The following is a 20,168-nucleotide window of genomic DNA, read 5'->3' as shown; positions in this document are numbered from 1 at the left end:
CTTGTTGTAATAAACTTTGCAAGTATACTCTGCTTTAGTAATCTGTGTAAAACCGAATTCCACCATGTGCAATGCTGCTGCTGGACTAGGATGGACAGTTTATCTCAGTGAACTAGCAATCCCTGGCCTCTGAACACAGGAGGAGACCAAACTATGTAATCTATTTTAGAATTGAAAATGGTCTGTCCGATATTTAAGAAGTTGTGACATTTTGGGGATCACACACATCCTGTAAGCATGGGGTGCCTTACTGTTGTGCTGCTATGGCTCAGATCCCTGACCACAAGCACAAAATCTCACCCTGGCTTCCACTAGCCTAGTTACTCCTTGCAGGCAATGGCGTAGCCAGGTTCTAAGTGCAGGGGGAGCAAACATAAAAAAGGTGCCCCCCCCCCTTGGCTCCTCCTCTGGCCATGCCCCCGCTTGGCTCCTCCTCCTCCAGCCGCTCCATGCCCGCTCCGTTTCCACCCCCCTCCTCCAGCCCCGCTGTGGCCATGCTGCGCCCCCCCTCGGAGGGGCTTGGTCTGGGGGGAGAGGCGCGGCTTGGCCAAGGAAGTCTTTAGGGTGCGGTCGGAGGGAGGGGGGGAGAGAAGAGGCGAGAAAGTTTCACGCGCCCCTGGGCTGGACTCACCAGCTGCCGAGCGACCTCGGAGGAATCCATGACACTGCGGGAGGGGGGAGGGGAGAGGTGCGCGGGAAGCTCCAGCGGGGCTGGAGTCTCGGACGTGAGCGGGGAGCGGACGGTCGGTCCCTGCCCCCTCCCCGCCCCCCCCCCCACCTCATTGGATCTGTGCTTACCTGGCTGTCCAGGTGCCTCTGATGAGTGACCTCCTCCTCCTGCTGGTTCCCGCTGAGTCCAGCGCAACCTAGGAGCCGGCTCCGCATGGGGAATGGAGACCAAGCAGCCGGTACATCCCCTGCGGGTGGCGAATCTCAGGGGGCACTTTGCACCCCACCGCCCGGAGAGCTGGAGCAGCAGAAGCACCTGTGCCCAGGCAGCGGCAGCGCCTCCTCCCGTCCCTCACTTTCTTCTCCCGCGGTCCGAGCCGGGCGCCTTGCTGCAGCCCCTCCATGTCGCGAAGCCACCGGCACTCTGCCTAGTGCCGGAATGTCTTGAGCTGCTGCCACAGCAGCTTCCCCCCCTCCTGTCGCCGACCTGAGCCGTGCAGGGACCCAGAGCTCCGGCAGCTCCCAGACACCCTGCACCATTCACGCCCACTGGCAGCCTCGTCTAGGCATTCTTTATTATAGGGGTGCCTGCTGGAGCTGAAGTTTATGAGCACAATTCTCTATATACACATACATACAGAGTATAGTTATGGATTTATGTATCAAATGATTATTAAGTTTAAAACATTAGACTTTCGTGAAAGACCTTACTTGGCATAGTTATAGCATAATAATGTTGCATACAATCAGTTAATTCAACTGCTTATTCTTTGCGGCTCAAATCCCCTGTTCTCCCCTTGAGGTGTCTGAATTGTCACAGATGTTCCTACCTCTCCTAAAGGGCTCCATTCAGATTTTAATGGCCAACACAGTTGGAAGGTAATTGTGCGTTTTTAGCAACTGGCAGGACAGAGTTCCTCCAGGTGAAGAACAGCTCAGATGAACTTTCTTGCCTTGAAACACAGTATTACATGTGGATCAGTTCTGCTGAAGGGTCTGGAGGAGTCAGATTTCAGACACATTCCTTTGGAATGGAGCCAGGCATTCCTTTATGTAGTCTCTCAGATTCATCAGATTCTTACGATTTTGTAGAATATCAGACCCTGCCCTGGTCTACACTGCAGAGTTAGGTTGGCGCAAGACAGCTTCCTTTGACCTAACTCTGCAAGCGTCTATGCTAAAATGTAACTTTTGCCGATGTAACTTGCCCCCTACGCTGATCTAATAACTCCACCTCCGTGAGAAGCGTAGCGCTTAGGTTGACACAGTGTCAGTGTAGACACTGTGTTGATTACATTGATTGTTGCTGCCTTTCAGAAGCTGCCCCAAAATGCCCCACACTGAGTTAAATCGGTGAAAGCGCTCCTGGTGAGGGCGTGCACCCTGTACACAAGGAGCATAGTGTGGACATACAAAAGCAATTTAATTAGTGAGGTGGGTGCACGTCAGTGTAACTTAAGTCAACATAATTTTGTAGTGTAGGCAGACCCTGTATCAAGCACAGCTCATAGCACTGTTTGGGCTTGTCCGATGTTGTGTTTTTTGATTTTTTTGTTACTGTGTCCTGGTGGACCTGGTAGTGGATTGTCCATTCCCTCTGCCAAGTCTAGTGCAGTGGTTCTCAAACTTTTGTACTGGCGACCCCTTTCACGTAGCAAGCCTGAGTGCGACCCCCCGGTATAAATTAAAAACACTTTTTTATACATTTAACACCATTATAAATGCTGGAAGAAAAGCAGGGTTTAGGGATGACAGCTTGTGATCCCCCATGTAATAACCTCGCGACCCCCTGAGGGATCCCGACCCCCAGTTTGAGAACTCCTGGTCCAGTGGATCTGTTCCAGATGCAGGCGAGGTCTCAGTCCAAGTTCCATGCATTTGACAGCCTGGATGCCGCTGGTCGAGCAGCTTGGAGTGGGATTACTGTTAGAAGCCTGAAAAGGAAATCTACAATAAATCTGTTTTTCTGTGAAATGGAAGGGATGGTTCCATCTCATCAAGACTGGAAGATTCTGACCTTTCGTCATACTTTTTGTTCTCTATTTTGTATTTTTGTGTGTGTGTGTATTTTTAAACAATCTGGGTTCTTCCTCAGTTGGAAGTGTTCGCCTGGTTCAGATATTAATGGCTGATCTATGTCCAGTGTTCTGTAAGGATAAGGTGGTGCTGCACCCACATCAAGTTCTTGTCAGAAGAGGTTTCCAATTTCTAGTCTACTGGTATTCTTTCCCAAGCCCCATTCGTGACTAGGGAGGCTAGACCACATCGTTTATATGTGAAAAGGGCACTTACCAGGTGCAAATTGTGCAATGTAACTGTTACCTGTTGTTGAGTTATGCAAGGCTGCTGCCTAGACTTATCCACAGTTTTACACGTTACTCCCTAGATCTCTTCGATGGTATATATCCTATTTAGAGGGATTCTGGCAATCATTCAGTCAAGTCTTCTCAGAACCCCGTCATCTTTGGGTTTAGGGACCGCTTGCTAATCTACAAGAATGGGGATCCACATGCTCTTGGAGTTGGGAGTTTACATAGTAATTGTAACATTTCAATATGATTGTTTGCATGGATTCATTTACCCAGTCCTCCTTCCGTTCTGTTTTGGAGTCTTATAATAGATTCTTAATTTTTTAATAGTAATGAAGTGACCGGAGACAAGTGTGCCTCTTTATATATTTTCATTGGTAAAAGGTCTTGTACCCAGTGACCAGACTGATGTAGTGGAGGGTTTGAGAAACCAAATTAGTCGTAAGTAGAATTCCTTTTTAAACTCAAAATATGTAATGTTCTTGTTTTTTTTTTCAGCAAAGTTGACTTAGGAAAAAATTATTTCTGCTCCATACATCTGTTGTTGAAAAATATTGTTCAATTGGTGCATATACAGACTAGTTCGTACTAATGAAACTATTTGGAAGTAGAAAGATGTTTGAGTGTGGAGTAGGTGGGCTAACCATAGTGACATTGTCGTATGCTTCACTTGGGAGAGCCAAATTGAAGAGTGAACTTTCTCCCTTTCAGATGCCCATATGAGTATGTTGTGCTAATATTCTTTTTCTCCAGCTAGAGTGCCAGTCTTTGCAGTTTGACCTGGGTTTTGGTGAGAATGGGGAAGAGCTATTTTCAAAATATTCCTAGTAATAGACATGATACAATAGTAGTGCGTGATAAGTAATGTTTATTTACCTCTCTTCCACTGCTAACTATCTGTAACTTTTCTTCTCTAAAGTGGGCACCTGGTGGTACACCACTTGTAATGGACAAGAGGGCATTCCTCCTTCATCTTCAAAGCACAGAGGTTCCTCTCTTTTTTTAAACAAAACAAAAAAACCTCTCTAGCTCCACAATGTAGCAGTAGCAGGTGGAGCTGTTCAGAGAACTGATTGCTCCTCTCACTCCCCAGCCATATGCCCAAGTTCAGAAAACAAATATTAAATTCTGATTAATAAGCCTTTATGGCAGATGAATCATTTCCACACAGAATATTTTTCTTGTATCTACTTGTCCATTTATTATACAAAAAATGGAAACGAAGACTTACAACAAAGCAAGATTCCAAGGGGACATCAAAATTTTTCAGTCTCTCTGCAGGAGTGCTCTATAAGGGTAAAAGGGATTATTTTCCTTTCAGAAGCAACATAAAGATCAAGTTAGCAGAATCCCTTGAAATTCCCAGACTGTTGGGTAGTTTCTAGATTTGAGGGGGAAGTCCGTGAGCTATCCAGAATATTCATGTGCTAGAAGGCAAGACTAGTGAGATTGCAGGGCAATAGCCTCATGCTGTAAATCTGGGAGTTTGAAGGTATGTGGAATAGAAGTTTTCCTCTGACCTGGAGATTCAGGGATGCTGAACTGGCACGTGTATGCATCCAAAAGACTGAGTTTCTGGGCCACTAAATTCCCACTAATGTCAAGTGTTCAGTGCTACTCAGTATAGGTAACACGGTGGATACAGGCAGAATTGCACATGGGCACAGTTTCCTTGTAGAAATTTCTTCTTAGGATTTCCATTGTCCTATCAGAAAGGCTTGGACTCCATGCAGAAATGAGATAGTACTGTCAGTTGTAGACAGAACCAGTATTGGGTGAAACCTGTATGTTCTCTTTCCTACCAGGATTGGTCTTGAATAAACACCCAAAAAATCTTCAGGAAAAGGAGCAATTGCTTCACTGCTTGTTTACAAGTCCAGTGGAGCTCGGGTGGGGTGATGCTATGATGGATGAAGTAAAATTTATGTGGAGACTTTCTCAGTTTTGAAAGTCCATTTGACTAATGTTTAATTTTTTTAAATTTTTATTTAGAAGGCATACTTAGAACAGTTTTATTTCAAAGTTGGGAGGGTTTGCAAGGGGAGAGAATGGTACAGTGCCCTCCCCCTTCTTTCTCTCTTCCTTTTTTTACCCTTTTGGAGTGCTGCTTTGGTCATGGTACAAAAAGACATCTTACTGAATGCTTGAACTAGTCACATCAGATATGGTAGAGCAGTGAATTACCCAGTCTTACAGTTGTAAAATTTCTGCTGTTTCTTGAGCTACAGCTATTGCCCCAGTCTCAGACCTGCCCTTTTAAGAGACAGGGAATTGTCTTTTTAATACTTATGGAAGCAGGTGATGATGATAAGGGGAGAAGAGCAGAGCTTGGCATGAGCAGTGATGCTTGAAGCCCTAATGTTTTATGAGGTTTTAAAGCCTTGCTGAAGTGGTTCTCAACAAAAAATGGTGTGCATCAGCAGGCTGCAACATGGATGAGACCAGGCTGCTGAGTCACTATGGGGGAGATGGGGAACAGTGTTAAATAAGTGGGGAGATGGCAGGCTAAGCCATGCACAAACCTGCATCTGGAGGAGCTGAGAGAACGTAATCAAGCTGCCTTGATTTGATGGTAATTGGTCTCAAATATGGGGAATCTGAGACATTTGAGTGGGTTTTTTTTTTTTTGTTAAACAGATGTTTTGGTTTAAGAGGTGGTGAAAGTCAGAGCTGCCCTCAGTGAAAAGGGGGCTGAGAGAGCCAGCAAGAGGGCAGGAGTTCAAGATACAAGGACTGGCTAAGGCCTGTCTTGGAACAGTTGGGACCAAAAATCAAACAAAAACCTGGTTGTTGTGGCAATCTGATCTACAGTTTAAATTTTGGTTAACATAGCTACATTCTTCAGGTGATATGAAGGTTCCATACACTTGAACATTGTAGTTATGTTGACCTAATCCCCAGCGTAGACTCAGCTATGTCGATGGAAGAATGCTTCAATTGACCTACCTACTATCACTTGGAGAGGTGGTGTTCCTACAGTGACAGAAAACCCCCTTCTGTCGCTGTAGGCTGCATTTACGTAACAGGGTTATTCCAGCATAGCTACAGCGCTGTAGCTATGTCACTGTGTATATAGTCCCTGTTACATATACATAGCCTGAAAGGGTTGGGATGAGGGAGAGTGTCCTGCCCCATAGATTTTTCTTGTCCTTCTGACTTACTCTTGAAGACAAGGACACCATATTTCACCCCAGTCAACTGAAAATAAATAAATAAATAAATAAAACAGCCAAGGACCTCTGGGTTGTTGCTTCCAAAATGCCAGGTATCAACCACATAACTGCCTTAAGCACTTGAAGGATTGCCTGCATATTGTTGCTGTTGCGGCAACGGCTGACTCCCATGTTTCACCTTAGCCTGAAGCACTGACTAGCTAGGAATATATGGCTTGGAGATTATGCAAAGCCAGTTTCTGCTGCTGAATTTCTGCCCTAAATAGCTAATGGCTTGGCTACTACCTTGTTGTTGAGTGGGGTGAGGCACTACAAAATTGCACAGCTGAGCAGGAAGGAGCCCCTTTAATTTTAGCTGGGCTTGCTACTCTGCTGAGTAATTTTTCTCTTCAAATACCAAATTCTTGCGGGCTCCTGTTCTCAAAAATCCCCTCCCTGCTGGGGAGGGGAAGGGGAGAAAGGGACATATCAAGGATAACGAAAAATGGAAAAAGCTTTCTGCCTGGAGGGAGAGTCTTAGAAGAACCTTTTGCTTCTCTGAGCAGAGATGAGACACTGCTGTGTTGAGGCAATCAGTTCTATGAACAACTCCACCTGTTGGTACTACATTGTGAGCTAGGAGAGAGTGGGTTTTGGGGTATTTTCTTTTTTAAAAGATCGGAAGATTTTATGGATCACGGAGCATCAATTGTCCACAGCAGAGAAAGATTGGGAGGGCATACTGGGAATCTTAATTTTCTGTGTGTTTGTAAGCAGGAAGGAAAAACATATTGCACTAATATACTTGTATATACTTTCATACGTAGGGTGTCTTTATATACATCTTCAGAAATTTGTTTTTGATGCTTGTTTAGATGCCTATTGAAAACTAGTTTTCACTGAATTTTATGTGCTTTGATATTAATATGAATTTAGATTTACTGAAAGAAACAAAGCTGACCTGGAAATTTGTATTTATATTTGTTTTAGGGGTTGTTTCATTAGTGGCTGTTCATCCTTCTACAGTAAATACACTTGGAAAACAGCTCCTGCCAAAAACGTTTGGACAGTCTAATGTCAACATTGCACAGCAAGTGGTAAGGAGACTTTAAATTTTTGTTTTTTACCTTTGATTGTACATACTATGAATCTAACTGTGGTTCAGCGTAAATGCATCATATAAAGTATCAGTTATTATTTCTATGTAGAATGTACCATCTCACTTTTCTGTATGGTAAGGGCTGTTTAGTATGACTTTAAATTGTACTCGGAACATTAGTCTTGATAACGTTGTTTTTGTGGGGAGAGGGAGCACACGTTGGGCTAATCATGCAGGTTATTGACAAAAACTACATCAACCCTCAACTCTTCAGGCTACTGAATATTCAAATTCCCCTACTGTCTGTTGGTCTTTCTGTGATAAATCCATGACACTTTCAAAACACACCAACCTGAAACTTTATATAAAAGCCAATTTGCAAATATGTTATCAAGATCAAAATTGGAAAATTAATGGGATTTTTATGGGATTTTTTGGCCATATTTTAAAAAATGATTATTTCAGACATTTCTGCTGAAAAGCATATTGTAATTTTTAAAAAAGCAAAATGTGTATAGTCTGGATAACTTAAGGAGCTAGTGCAGGGGTAGGCAATCTATGGCACGCATGCCAAAGGCAGTACGCGAGCTGATTCTCAGTGGCACTCACACTGCCCGGTTCCTGGCCACTGGTCCGAGGGGCTCTGCATTTTAATTTCATTTTAAATGAAGCTTCTTAAACGTTTTAAAAACCTTATTTACTTTACATACAATAATAGTTTAGTTATATATTATAGACTTAGAAAGAGACCTTCTAAAAATGTTAAAATGTATTACTGGCATGCGAAACCTTAAATTAGAGTGAATAAATGAAGACTCGGCACACCTGAAAGGTTTCCGACCCCTGAGCTAGTGATGGGATAAAAAGGTTGTCTCTAGAATGCAAGTTCCAAGTGCAATCCATATTACTGCAATAGCAAACAAAACTCTTCATTTGAGCCATATGACATGAACTGATATTCTTATTCTGTTACATAGGGAGAAGTGTTATAGTTGGCTTCTCTGTAGAGACTGACTTTTGCAAAGGATTTTAATTTGCACAGAAACTGAATTATATTCTTATCTGTAAAAGTGGTCAAGGTTGTTACATTTGCAAGACAGTGAGGGCACAGCTGCTGCCTTTACTGTACTGTTCTCTGGGGGAAAACTTCAACTTAGCATCTTTCATAAGCATTTTATTTTATAAAAGAAAAAATAGGGTCCATAGTATAAAACATTTGAATTTGTGTGTGCGTGCATGGTTTAATGTGGATTGATTTTCAGTATATAAACAGAGCTAAGAGAATTGGTGGGGAGGGGAACTGAGTAAGAGGTGGTGGTATTGCTGAGAGAATTCAAGAATCTACAGAGTTTTACATGCAAGCACTGCACTTCTTTAACTATACTTGTGTAGTTAAGAGAGTTCAACAATCACCCCGCTCCCCCCAGTTTAGACTGTACAGTTATACCAATATAGCTAATAGGCTAAACTGATTTGACTGCATCCACAGTAGGGATGTGGTAATCCACAGAAGTTGCATTTGTATAACTATTTCAGTTAGGGGTATGATTATTATTATATTTTAAATAGTTATATAGGTACAAAGTCTTTGTGTAGACCTATCCTAAGACAGTTCAGCTTCAGACAGTTCTCAAGAGTCCCCTCTGAGGTTGTGGACTACTACCTAATGAAATGTTTACATGACTGCAGACTATTTTATTGCATTGCTGTTCCTGTTATGAATTAAATCAGCTATTGATTTGATGTCACAGTGTAGTCGTATGAGGTAATAACTGAGTAAAAATTGGTCCTTTGTATGGGGCAAGTGTTGAAGCAGATATTTATAGGGTTACCATATTTTGTGCCTCCAAAAGGAGGACACTCCATGGGGCCCTGGCCCCGCCCCCAGCCCCGCCCCAACTCCGCCCCCTCCCCAAAGTCTCCGCCCCCTCCCCTGCTTCCCGCGAACATTTAATTCGCGGGAAGCCTGGGCAGGTAAGGGGGGGTGTGGGGGGAGGAGGTGCGGCCCAGGCTGGCCCCCCCCGGCGGCTCCAGCCTGGGTCGGCTTGGGCCCTGGGGTGCCGGCCCTGGCCCCCGGCCGACCACTCCCGGCCCGCCCAGCACTGCCGGCCGGCCCCCGGCGGCCCAGCGCACCCCCCCCCGGCTCCCGGCCCCGCGGCCCAACGCACCCCCCCGGCGGCCCGGCTCCCGGCCCGACCCCCCGGCTCCCGGCCCCGCGGCCCAGCGCACCCCCTCGGCGGCCCGACCCCGCGGCCCCGGCCCGGCCCTCCCTCCCGATTTTCCCGGACATGCCCGGCTTTTGGGGATTTCCCCCCGGACGGGGATTTGAGCCCCCAAAAGCCGGACATGTCCGGGAAAATCCGGACATATGGTAACCCTAATATTTATGAAGTCATTGGGAGGTGAACTATCTCCAATTCAACAAGTTAATCATTAATACTTGGAGGATTTTCTTGCCCTGCTGTATTGGGAGGAGAACATCACCAGACAGACACTTAAATTGTTTTATTTAATTAAAACAGCAACGTTATGTATTCTAAATTTTTTTCTTCAACAGCAAACATATAATATTTTAACAAAACAAGCATAAGATTTTTTTTGAATTTAAACATTCAAGTTTTTTAAAATCAGGTTTGTTTTTGTTAAAATTGTTTTTAACTAAAATAGTTAAATGAAATATTTAAAAACAAAAAAATTATTCGACTGTCAGCCAGGTCAACATGAGAAACTTAAAATAAAACCTCAAGACTTCTGGAATAAGCTGCTCAAACAGTTTCACTTTTGTTTCTGTTGCCTGTCCCTCCCTTCCCACATTTATCTCCAGACTTCTTCTCCTTGTCCAGATCTATTGTGCCCACAACAATCTTCTATTAATTTAACTTTTTGAAACTGCACTTTTAGAGAGAGGTAAGGGATTGACTCTGTGTACACAAATTTGCAGAGGGGCAAGAGGGTTGAGGTAGGTTAGTTAGCTAGTTAGATAACTAACTAAACATTTTTGCTGTTAACAAGCATGTTCTCTCTAGAGACACAAATCCACAGTTTGAGAACTGCAAAACTAAGCATCTCTGTTGGTATCTTCTAGACTGACACTGAGTCTTAATTGGTAAATAGAAAGATTAACCTAAATAATCTATACAGAAGCCCCTGGAACCCCATAAGATTGGGTCCCTAATCCGTGAACTATTGGAACTTCTTTACAAAACTTTTCTTAAACATTCCATTAATATATTGTGTCATACTATATAATTAGAATTTATAATCCCTATTGCATGATGAGATATCTTTGAGCTTTAGATAGGTGTTTTCCTCAAAAAGCATTTTATTATAAAAACTCATTTTTTTATTTGATTTTTTTTAAATCATTGATTTTTATCCACCCTGAAAATAACTCTAATACCTCTGAATTTGAAAAAAAAATTTTTTTGGTTTTGACCCTCATTTTCTTCTCTGTAACACATGAAATATTTTCTTTGAAATAGATACAAGCAACTATAAAACATGGCTGTATTTTAAAAATGTATTTACACTTAGGGTATGTCTACGCTACGAAATTAGGTCGAATTTATATAAGTCGTTTTTTAGAAATCGTTTTTATACAGTTGATCATGTGTGTTCCCACACAAAATGCTCTAAGTGCATTAAGTCGGCGGACTGCATCCACGGTACCGAGGCTACGTCAACTTCTGGAGCGTTGCACTGTGGGTAGCTATCCCACAGTTCCCACAGTCTCCGCCACCCATTGGAATTCTGGGTTGAGATCCCAATGTCTGATGGGGCAAAAACAGTGTCACAGGTGATTCTGGGTACATGTCGTCAGCTCCCCCCTCCGTGAAAGCAACGGCACACAATCGTTTTGCGCCTTTTTTCCTGGGTTACCTGTGCAGATGCCAAACCATGGCAAGCATGGAGCCCACTCACCTCACCGTCACCGTATGTCTCCTGGGTGCTGGCAGACATGGGACTGCATTGCTACACAACAGCAGCTCACTGCCTTTTGGCAGCAGACGGTGCATTACGACTGGTAGCCATCGTCGTCGTGTTCCTGGGTGCTCTTTTAGCCGACCTCGGTCCGTCGGGTGCCTAGGCAGACATGAGAATGACTCAGCCAGGTCATTCCCATCTTTTGCCGAGCACCCAGGAGATGATGGTGGCTAGCAGTCGAACTGCACCATCTGCTGCCAGCCTGAAGATGTAAAAGATAGATGGAGTGGATCAAAACAAGAAATAGACCCGATTTGTTTTGTATTCATTTGCTTCCTCCCTCCGTGAAATCAACGGCCTGCTAAACCCAGGGTTTTGAGTTCAATCCTTGAGGGGGCCATTCTGTGTGACAGTTGTTTGTGTTTCTCCTTGATGCAAAGCCACCCCCTTTGTTTTTAATTCCCTGTAAGCCATGTCGTCAGTTGCCCCTCCCTCCGTCAGAGCAACGGCAGACAATCGTTTCACGCCTTTTTGCAGCCCAGATGCCATAGCACTGGGATCATGGAGCCCGCTCAGATCACCGTGGCAATTATGAGCACTATAAGCACCACATGCATTATCCTGTAGTATATGCAGAACCAGAACCTGTCAAAGCAAAACCAGGCGAGGAGGCGACGGCAGCGCAGTGATGAGGATATAGACATGGACATAGACTTCTTACAAAGTACGGGCCCCAGTAATGTGCACGTCCTGGTGTTACTGGGGCAGGTTCATGCCATGGAACACCGATTCTGGGCCCGGGAAACAAGCACAGACTGGTGGGACCGCATAGTGTTGCAGGTCTGGGACAATTCCCAGTGGCTGCGAAACTTTCGCATGCATTAGGGCACTTTCATGGAACTTTGTGACTTGCTTTTCCCTGCCCTGAAGCGCCAGAATACCTCACAGTTGAGAAGCGAGTGGCAATAGCCCTGTGGAAGCTTGCAACGCCAGACAGCTACCGGTCAGTTGGGCATCAATTTGGAGTGGGCAAATCTACTGTGGGGGCTGTTGTGATCCAAGTAGCCAACACAATCAAAGAGCTGCTGATATCAAGGGTAGTAACTCTGGGAAATGTGCAGGTCATAGTGGATGACTTGCTGCAATGGGATTCCCTGACTGTGGTGGGGCGATAGACGGAACCCATATCCCTATTTTGGCACCGGAGCACCAAGCCAGCGAGTACATAAACCACAAGGGGTACTTTTCAATGCTGCTGCAAGCCCTGGTGGATCACAAGGGACGTTTCACCAACATCAACGTGGGATGGCCAGAGTGATGCTCACATCTTCAGGAACTCTGGTCTGTTTCAAAAGCTGCAGGAAGGGACTTTCTTCCCAGACCAGAAAATAACCGTTGGGGATGTTGAAATGCCTATAGTTATCCTTGGGGACCCAGCCTACCCCTTTAATGCCATGGCTCATGAAGCCGTACACAGGCAGCCTGGACAGTAGTTAGGAGCTGTTCAACTATAGGCTGAGCAAGTGCAGAATGGTGGTACAATGTGCATTTGGACGTTTAAAAGCACGCTGGTGCAGTTTACTGACTCGGATAGACCTCAGCGAAACCAATATTCCCATTGTTGTTATTGCTTGCTGTGCGCTCCACAATATCTGTGAGACTAAGGGGGAGACATTTATGGCAGGGTGGGAGGTTGAGGCAAATTGCCTGGCCGCTGATTACGCGCAGCCAGACACCAGGGCGGTTAGAAGTTTAAAGGAGGGCGCTCCATCCCCATGCACGTTAACAGACTTTTCCAGTAGCTGTACTGGCTGCGAATGCCAGGGCAAATTAATAATTAAACACGCTTGCTTTTAAACCACGTGTAATATTTACAAAGGTACAGTCACCAGAGGTCCCTTCTCCGCTTTCAGGGTCTGGGAGCACGCCTTGGGTGGGTTCGGGGGTTACTGGCTCCAGATCCAGGTTGAAAAACGTATCTTGGCTGTTGAGGAAAGCGGTTTCTCCGCTTCCTTGCTGTGAGCTATCTTCAATCTCTTCATCATCATCATCTTCCTTGTCCCCAAAACCCGCTTCCGTGTTGCGTGATTCTCCATTGACGGAGTCCAAGCACAGGGTTGGGGTACTGGTGACTGCACCCCTAGCATGGCATGCAGCTCATCATAGAAGCGGCATGTTCGGGGCTCTGATCCGGAGCAGCCATTTGCCTCTCTGTTTTTTTGGTAGGCTTGCCTTAGCTCCTTAATTTTCACACGGCGCTGCTTTGGCCTCTGTCCTTCATGCCCTTTGAGACTTTTTCTAATGTTTTGGCATTTCATTTACTGGAACAGAGTTCAGCTAGCACGGATTTGTCTCCCCATACGGCAAGCAGATCCCGTACCTCCCGTTCGGTCCATGCTGGAGCTCTTTTGCAATCCTGGGACTCCATCATGGTCACCTCTGCTAATGAGATCGGCACTCACCTGCACCTTGCCATGCTGGCCAAACAGGAAATGAGATTCAAAAGTTCGCGGGCCTTTTCCTGTCTACCTGGCCAGTGCATCTGAGTTGAGAGCGCTGTCCAGAGCGGTCACAATGGAGCACTCTGGGATAGCTCCTGGAGGCCAATACCGTCGAATTTGCATACCCCAAATTCGACCCGGCAAGGCCGATTTCAGCGCTAATCCCCTCGTTGGAGGTGGAGTAAAGAAATCTATTTAAAGAGCCCTTTAAGTCGAAAAAAGGAGCTTCGTGTGGACGGGTCCAGGCTTAAATTGAGGTAACGCTGCTAAATTCGACCTAAAATCATAGTGTAGACGAGGCCTTAAGTTATAGTCATTCAGGTGGAGTGATCTAACCGACGTAATATAGAGTCTTAACCGGATAATTTTGCTCAGTGAAAGAGTACCGTGGCACATCAGAGGAGTGCTACAGACCTTGTGAATATTTAATAGTACTGAAAATGAATCTCTGATATAGAACAAGTCAGAAAATACTTTATATATACACTACTATACACACAAAATTATCATGAAATCAAAGGGCTTGTGCCTTCCTTTGATGTTTAAATAAGGCCTACAACTTCTTTAAAAGGCTGTCTTTTACACTAGAATATCAGGTACCAACTAGGAAGGAAGAGTCTATGGTGACTGGAGAACTAATGAAATAGGAATGTTGCAAGACCCAAGAGTGTGAAAATTGGGCAGGTTGGTGGGGAGGGGATTAAACACAACTCACTTTTCCAGTGTAGATCAAGCTTTTGAACTTTCAGACTCCTCTATTATACCTGCTGCTGCTGCTGACATTGCCTGAGGAAGCTATGAAATGCAACAGAAGTGCTAGGGCTGTTTGAGGAGGAAAGGTGTATTAGTTGACATGCAACCCTTTTATGCCCCTTTTTCTCTCAGCAACAGCTAGCAGGATTGTTGGCAGAGGGTGGGGGATGAAGAACAGGTGACCTTCCACAACAGATAAACTTCTGGAGTATGTGGGGAAGGTAATAGGGTGTGGGAGGAAAGAATTCAATGCTTTCCAGCAGTTGAAAGGGAGCACAGCTGATATGAGAGATGGAATCCCTGTTTAAGGTATAGGGACAACACCCTGGTAGGAATCCCAGCAACTTCCCCCTTCTAAGCCTTTAGGGGCTGCAAAGAAAATGGGCTTGGCTTCTCACCAGGGCTTTTGCTAGTAGGCTCCCTGATAATTGTTCATATGGACATCTGGTTAGTAGGTTTAGTCCTGCCCGGTAGGCGATGGGGAAAATCTTTCAAGCTCTGTGACCTTAGTTAATAACACTTGTACTGTCAAAACGTCACATCAGGCTAACTCCACTTAAATATGATTTTAGGTGGCTATTGTTCAAACTTAATTCAGAAACAATGTTGTGGGGTAGATATAGCTTACTGCTGGGGAAATTCTGTGCCAACGCGCATGTGCAGAAAACGTGCCCCCCCCCCAGATTTCTTTGCTTCCCTGCAGAACGTGATGGGGACGTAAAGGAAAGTATGAATCAGTGTGCCCTTGTTGCCAAGAAGGCTAACGGCATGTGGGGCTGTTTAAGTAGGGGCATTGCCAGCAGATTGAGGGATGTGATCATTCCCCTCTATTAGACATTGGTGAGGCCTCATCTGGAGTACTGTGTCCAGTTTTGGGCCCCACACTACAAGAAGGATGTGGAAAAATTGGAAAGAGTGCAGCGGAGGGCAACAAAAATGGTTAGGGGGCTGGAACACGTGACTTAGGAGGAGAGGCTGAGAGAACTGGGATTGTTTAGTCTGCGGAAGAGAAGAATGAGGGGGGATTTGATAGCTGCTTTCAACTACCTGGAAGGGGAGTTCAAAAGAGGTTGGATCTAGACTGTTCTCAGTGGTAGCAGATGACAGAACAAGGAGTAATGGTCTCAAGTTGCAGTGGGGGAGGTTTAGATTGGATATTAGGAAAAACTTTTTCACTAGGAGGGTGGTGAATCACTGGAATGGGTTACCTAGGAAGGTGATGGAATCTCCTTCCTTTAGAGGTTTTTAAGGTCAGGTTTGGCAAAGCCCTGTCTGGGATGATTTAGTTGGGGATTGGTCCTGCTTTGAGCAGGGGGTTGGACTAGATGACCTCCTGAGGTCCCTTCCAACCCTGATATTCTATGGAAGCTGGGGGAGGAGGCTGGGGATGTCTATGGGCATAGTGGGGGGAGAAGTATTGTCCACCAAACAGAGGCAGACCGTGGGGGGGCTGGGAGGGGGCGGACGTACATCGGTTCATGTGCCACTTCTCCCCCCCCCCCCCATTTCTGCACACGCAGAGCTGCCCGGCTCAAAGAGTGTGCCGCTCTGCTCCACAGCTGGATGTCTCCTCCTGGGTCCTAGTGCTAGTTGTGCACCCTTTCAGTAAGCCGGGAGCCATCCTGTTTTCTGTACAGCAGTGAGTGCCCGCAGTGGGGCAGGGTAAAGGGGGGGAGGGGAGAAGCAGTGGGGAAGGAAGGTGGGGTGGGATGGGGAGAGGATGGGACTGTGGGGAAGGGGGAGAGGATGGGAAAGAGAAGGGGATAGGGGAATTGGGGGTGAGGGAGGGAGCAGGGGGGAGGGAGGGAGCAGGAGTCTGGCTTGCAGCATCCCCTGTGTAGCAGCTGCAGTTGGAACTCCCCTGTTAAGCAGGCCCATGAAACCTCCACCCTGATGAGCCCCACCTCCCCTTCATATGGACCACCCCGCTGAGGCCTGTACACCCAGATTCCCCCCCGCTGAGCCCCAACCATCTTCACCTGGACCCTCTGCAGAGTCCCATTGCCCCTGGAACCTCCCAATGACACCCTGTACATCCAGATCTCCCACTGAGCTGCCCGCACCCAGATTGCCCACACCTGGATCCACCCACACCAAGCCTCTCTACACTTAGATCCTGCTGGGCTGAGCCTGCCTGCCCACACCTGGTGTGTCTAGCACAGAGGGGCAGGGCCCTGGGGTGTTTCTGGGGCAGGCCCAACCCTTGCGCTGTGTCAGGGTTGGGTACAGCCTTGCTGCTGAGTCCCTGTCCCAGGGGCTGAGGGCTGCAGGGTGATCTCCCATCTTCATGCAGCCAGTGGCCTGTGCTCCCCACTGCCATGCTGGAGCTACCACATTTATTTATTGACCAATAAAATTTGAAGACTTTTAAAATATTGTGCAGAGAATTTTTATTTTTTGGCACAGAATTCCCTCAGGAGTAGTATAGCTAGGGCCCTGTATTGTGGCACACTGGACCTAAATTCTGTGGCAACATCTGACTTCTGCAGCTTATCAGCACTTAATTCTGTGTCATGTTGAAAGTCCTGGTCCGATTTCAAGTAATGTAAGAGGTGCTTATTAAATTAAATATGAAACAAAATAATTCCTTGTATTGTGTATTTGAATAATGAATTGAATATGAATTTCAAATCTGGAATATGTTTCATCTTCAGCTGCTCTTAAACTTTCAATTTTCATAGTGCTATAGAATTTTGTATTGACACTAATCTATTGAAATTGGACTCGGGAAGAAGCTTGAGGCAGCTGGGTAGAAGGATACTGAGGCATTTGATGCCCAGAAAAATATAGTGGGGGGGTGTTTTGAGGTTTTTCGCTTTCAGGTTTAATTTAATGCCTCTTTTGGGGAGGTAGATGCAATTTAGATGAATAGACTTTTTTCTGCAAAATCAGGAAGGCTATTCTGTATCAGTTTGTTTTAGAGGTTTTTCTTCATAACTATAAGCTTTAGAAAGTTATATTGTTATGCAAGATTAGATGTGAAACACAATCCTACAGCAGAGGTGAGGGTTACTGCATTATCCAGTTCTACAACTGTAGAGAAAACAGGGTTCCATATATACACTGCAAAAATTGGCTCTATTCATGGTAAACCTGATTGATCTGAAGCGGACTGGAAGAGTGACTTTTACTTTTACCCAAGTCCAAAGCTGTCTATGTTGGTTTTGTTTTTGATGCAGTAGCAGGAAGGAGAGAGAATCAGAAGAGATGATGTGGCTGTTATTTGCAGTAGGCGCTACTTTTTATGCCTACTTACCAGAGGAGTTAGTGGCTTTAGAGTTCGTTTTTGTTTGTTTTCTATTATAAGCTTAGTTTATCCTTTCCTCTTTAAATTTTGCTGACTTACTAGTGTTAAGCTGTTGAGTCTTGCTTTGACTTTTGTCAGGTTTATGCCTACTTTTGATCATAAATCAAGAAAGCAAATGAGGTTGATCAAAGGAAGGAAAAATAAAAACTTGTCACCTGAACATACAGTAGTCTAGGCCAATATGTACAAAACCCATGTACAACTGCTAGGGTTTTTTTAATAGTATGGTATTTTATTTATCTCGTAGAGAGAGGTGGAAATAAAGAAATGGCTCCAGAAAGGTGGGGGAAATGCATCTGAATAATGTGGGAGTCTTCTGACTGTATTCCAAATTATTTTGTTTTAACTGTAGGTTATTGGTACACCTCAGAGACCTTCAGCGCCAAATACTATCCTGGTAGGAAGTCCACATACACCCAATTCACACTTTGTATCACAGAACCAGACTGCAGACTCTTCGCCTTGGTCTGCTGGGTGAGCAAAATTCTGTTAAGTTACAAGGGTTTAATAGAATTGTTTGGTAATTTTGTCCTAAAGTTTTTTTTTTTTTTTAATTGATGTGCTCTGTAAGTTCGCTGATATGAAGGAGGGGTTCAGCTTAGATTTAATTTAAGAGATATCTAAGTTTGTTTAATACCTAGAGTAGAGAGATAATAAGAACACCTTTTCACTTCAGTGTAGCAAAAGTCAGATTTCTGAGGAAACAAACGGACGCGTAGTGTTCTGCTGTCATATTTACACGAAGATAGTGGCTCTTAAAAGAACAAGCGAAATCAACTGAGATTTTTCATCCTCTTGTACTGTCAGATAAAATATAAATGGAATATAGTGTTTCAAACCAAATATGCATAATTCTGCAGACAATTTTAAATGAGAAGAATAAGATCGTAGCTCAACTTGAAGAAAGCATCACTTCCAGATTTAACATAAACTTGCTTTGGGGGTTTATTACACACAAGATTGTTTTGAAGGACCCATTGATAAATGTAGTTGCTTTAAAGTTAACATTTATTGGTGTGTCTGTTGTTTTTTTGGGCTAGGAAATATTTATATTAGGGGATTATGGAGTTGTATTGTTCCTAAAGTATTTAAGCATGCATATATGCAGAAATTGAAAGCTATTCCATTTGCTGACTTTCAAATTTACATTTTATTGTAACAAAAAATATTTCTTAGTTACCCAGACAATTTTTCATTTAAAATGTATGCTGAGAACTTAACTATCATATTTTTCTAAATGCTTATGCAATAATACTGAAAGTGCTGTAGGAAGCATCTACCCTAGGTTTGAAGTGTTCATAGTAAAGCTGTATTCCATGACCATTCAAATCCATATTTTGGTTATTCTGTAATTTTGAATACAATATCAGATTTTGAGTCTAACATACTTGACTGTTTTAACTTTCCTGAATGTCAAATTATATATGCTCTAGAAAAATAAATTTTAGCTGCTGTAGTTCTCAGGGTTTCTAGTTTTAGCCCTCCCCGCCCCCCCACTTGAAGATGTTAATGTTAATTGGAATGTTTTTTCTTTACTGTCCTCCTTTTCAGAAGAAACTTCTTTACCACTAATTTTTACATCTTCTAAATGTAATCATCCAAATTCATCTCTGATATTGAAACTAACAGAGTTACAGCAGGGATGAATTTAGCTCAATGTGTTTCATATTCAAGATAATACCAAGAATTAGTTGTAAATTGAATCAAATCCATGATTCAGGCAAATAACTTTGATTGTCCTGTTTTAGGAGTATAATGCCCTCTTTGCTGATTAAAAATGGTAAGGGTTATATTTCAGAACAATATGTGTTTATCTGGCAAACCAGAAAACTTTGGAATATTGATCGGTTACTTTAAAATGTATTTTTCTAGGAAGCGCAACAAAAAAGGAGAGAAGAATGGCAAGGGTTTGCGACACTTCTCTATGAAGGTTTGTGAGAAGGTACAGAGAAAAGGAACCACCTCATACAATGAGGTGGCGGATGAGTTGGTTGCAGAGTTTAGTACCACGGATAATCACATTTCACCAAATGAATCAGTAAGTATGTTGCTGGGTTACATGCCACTTGAGTGGGGAAAAGATGTAACTTTTTTGTTTTTTCTAATGCTAAATGAAACAGTTGAGATACTAGCTGAGTTTACCCATCTACTGTAATACGTTTTCAAATGTTTTTGTCACAGGTGTGTGTTTGATTAATTCATTGTGTCTACAGCAGGCTTATGACCAGAAGAATATTAGACGACGTGTCTACGATGCCTTAAATGTCCTTATGGCTATGAACATTATCTCCAAGGAGAAGAAGGAAATCAAATGGATTGGTCTACCTACTAACTCGGCTCAGGAATGTCAGAATTTAGAGGTATATATTTGGGAAATACAGTAGTTGGTATTTTTGTTCGGATAAATCTAAAAGATTTTTAATGTTATCTAATCCTATCTGAATATGGTCTTCT

At 44.1% G+C, this 20,168-nt stretch overlaps 1 protein-coding gene across 7 annotated transcripts in view; it reads left to right on the top strand.

Moving 5' to 3' along the window:
• Nucleotides 1-20,168, top strand: part of TFDP1 (transcription factor Dp-1) — a 118,170-nt gene that overhangs the window by 53,539 nt on the left and 44,463 nt on the right. For 6 of the 7 annotated variants that reach the window (XM_034758116.1, XM_034758113.1, XM_034758111.1 and 3 more), the window contains exons 4-7: nt 7,121-7,227; nt 18,067-18,188; nt 19,587-19,752; nt 19,928-20,074. In XM_034758116.1, the coding sequence (XP_034614007.1) occupies nt 7,121-7,227; nt 18,067-18,188; nt 19,587-19,752; nt 19,928-20,074 (542 nt within the window). The remainder of the gene's footprint in view (nt 1-7,120; nt 7,228-18,066; nt 18,189-19,586; nt 19,753-19,927; nt 20,075-20,168) is intronic. The other variant, XM_034758118.1, reaches the window with a different exon arrangement.

This window comes from Trachemys scripta, chromosome 1, assembly GCF_013100865.1.
Source record: "Trachemys scripta elegans isolate TJP31775 chromosome 1, CAS_Tse_1.0, whole genome shotgun sequence".
Classification (NCBI taxonomy): Eukaryota; Metazoa; Chordata; order Testudines; family Emydidae; genus Trachemys; species Trachemys scripta.
Note: the sequence above shows the minus strand (reverse complement) of the source record. Positions and strands in the feature narration are given on the sequence as shown.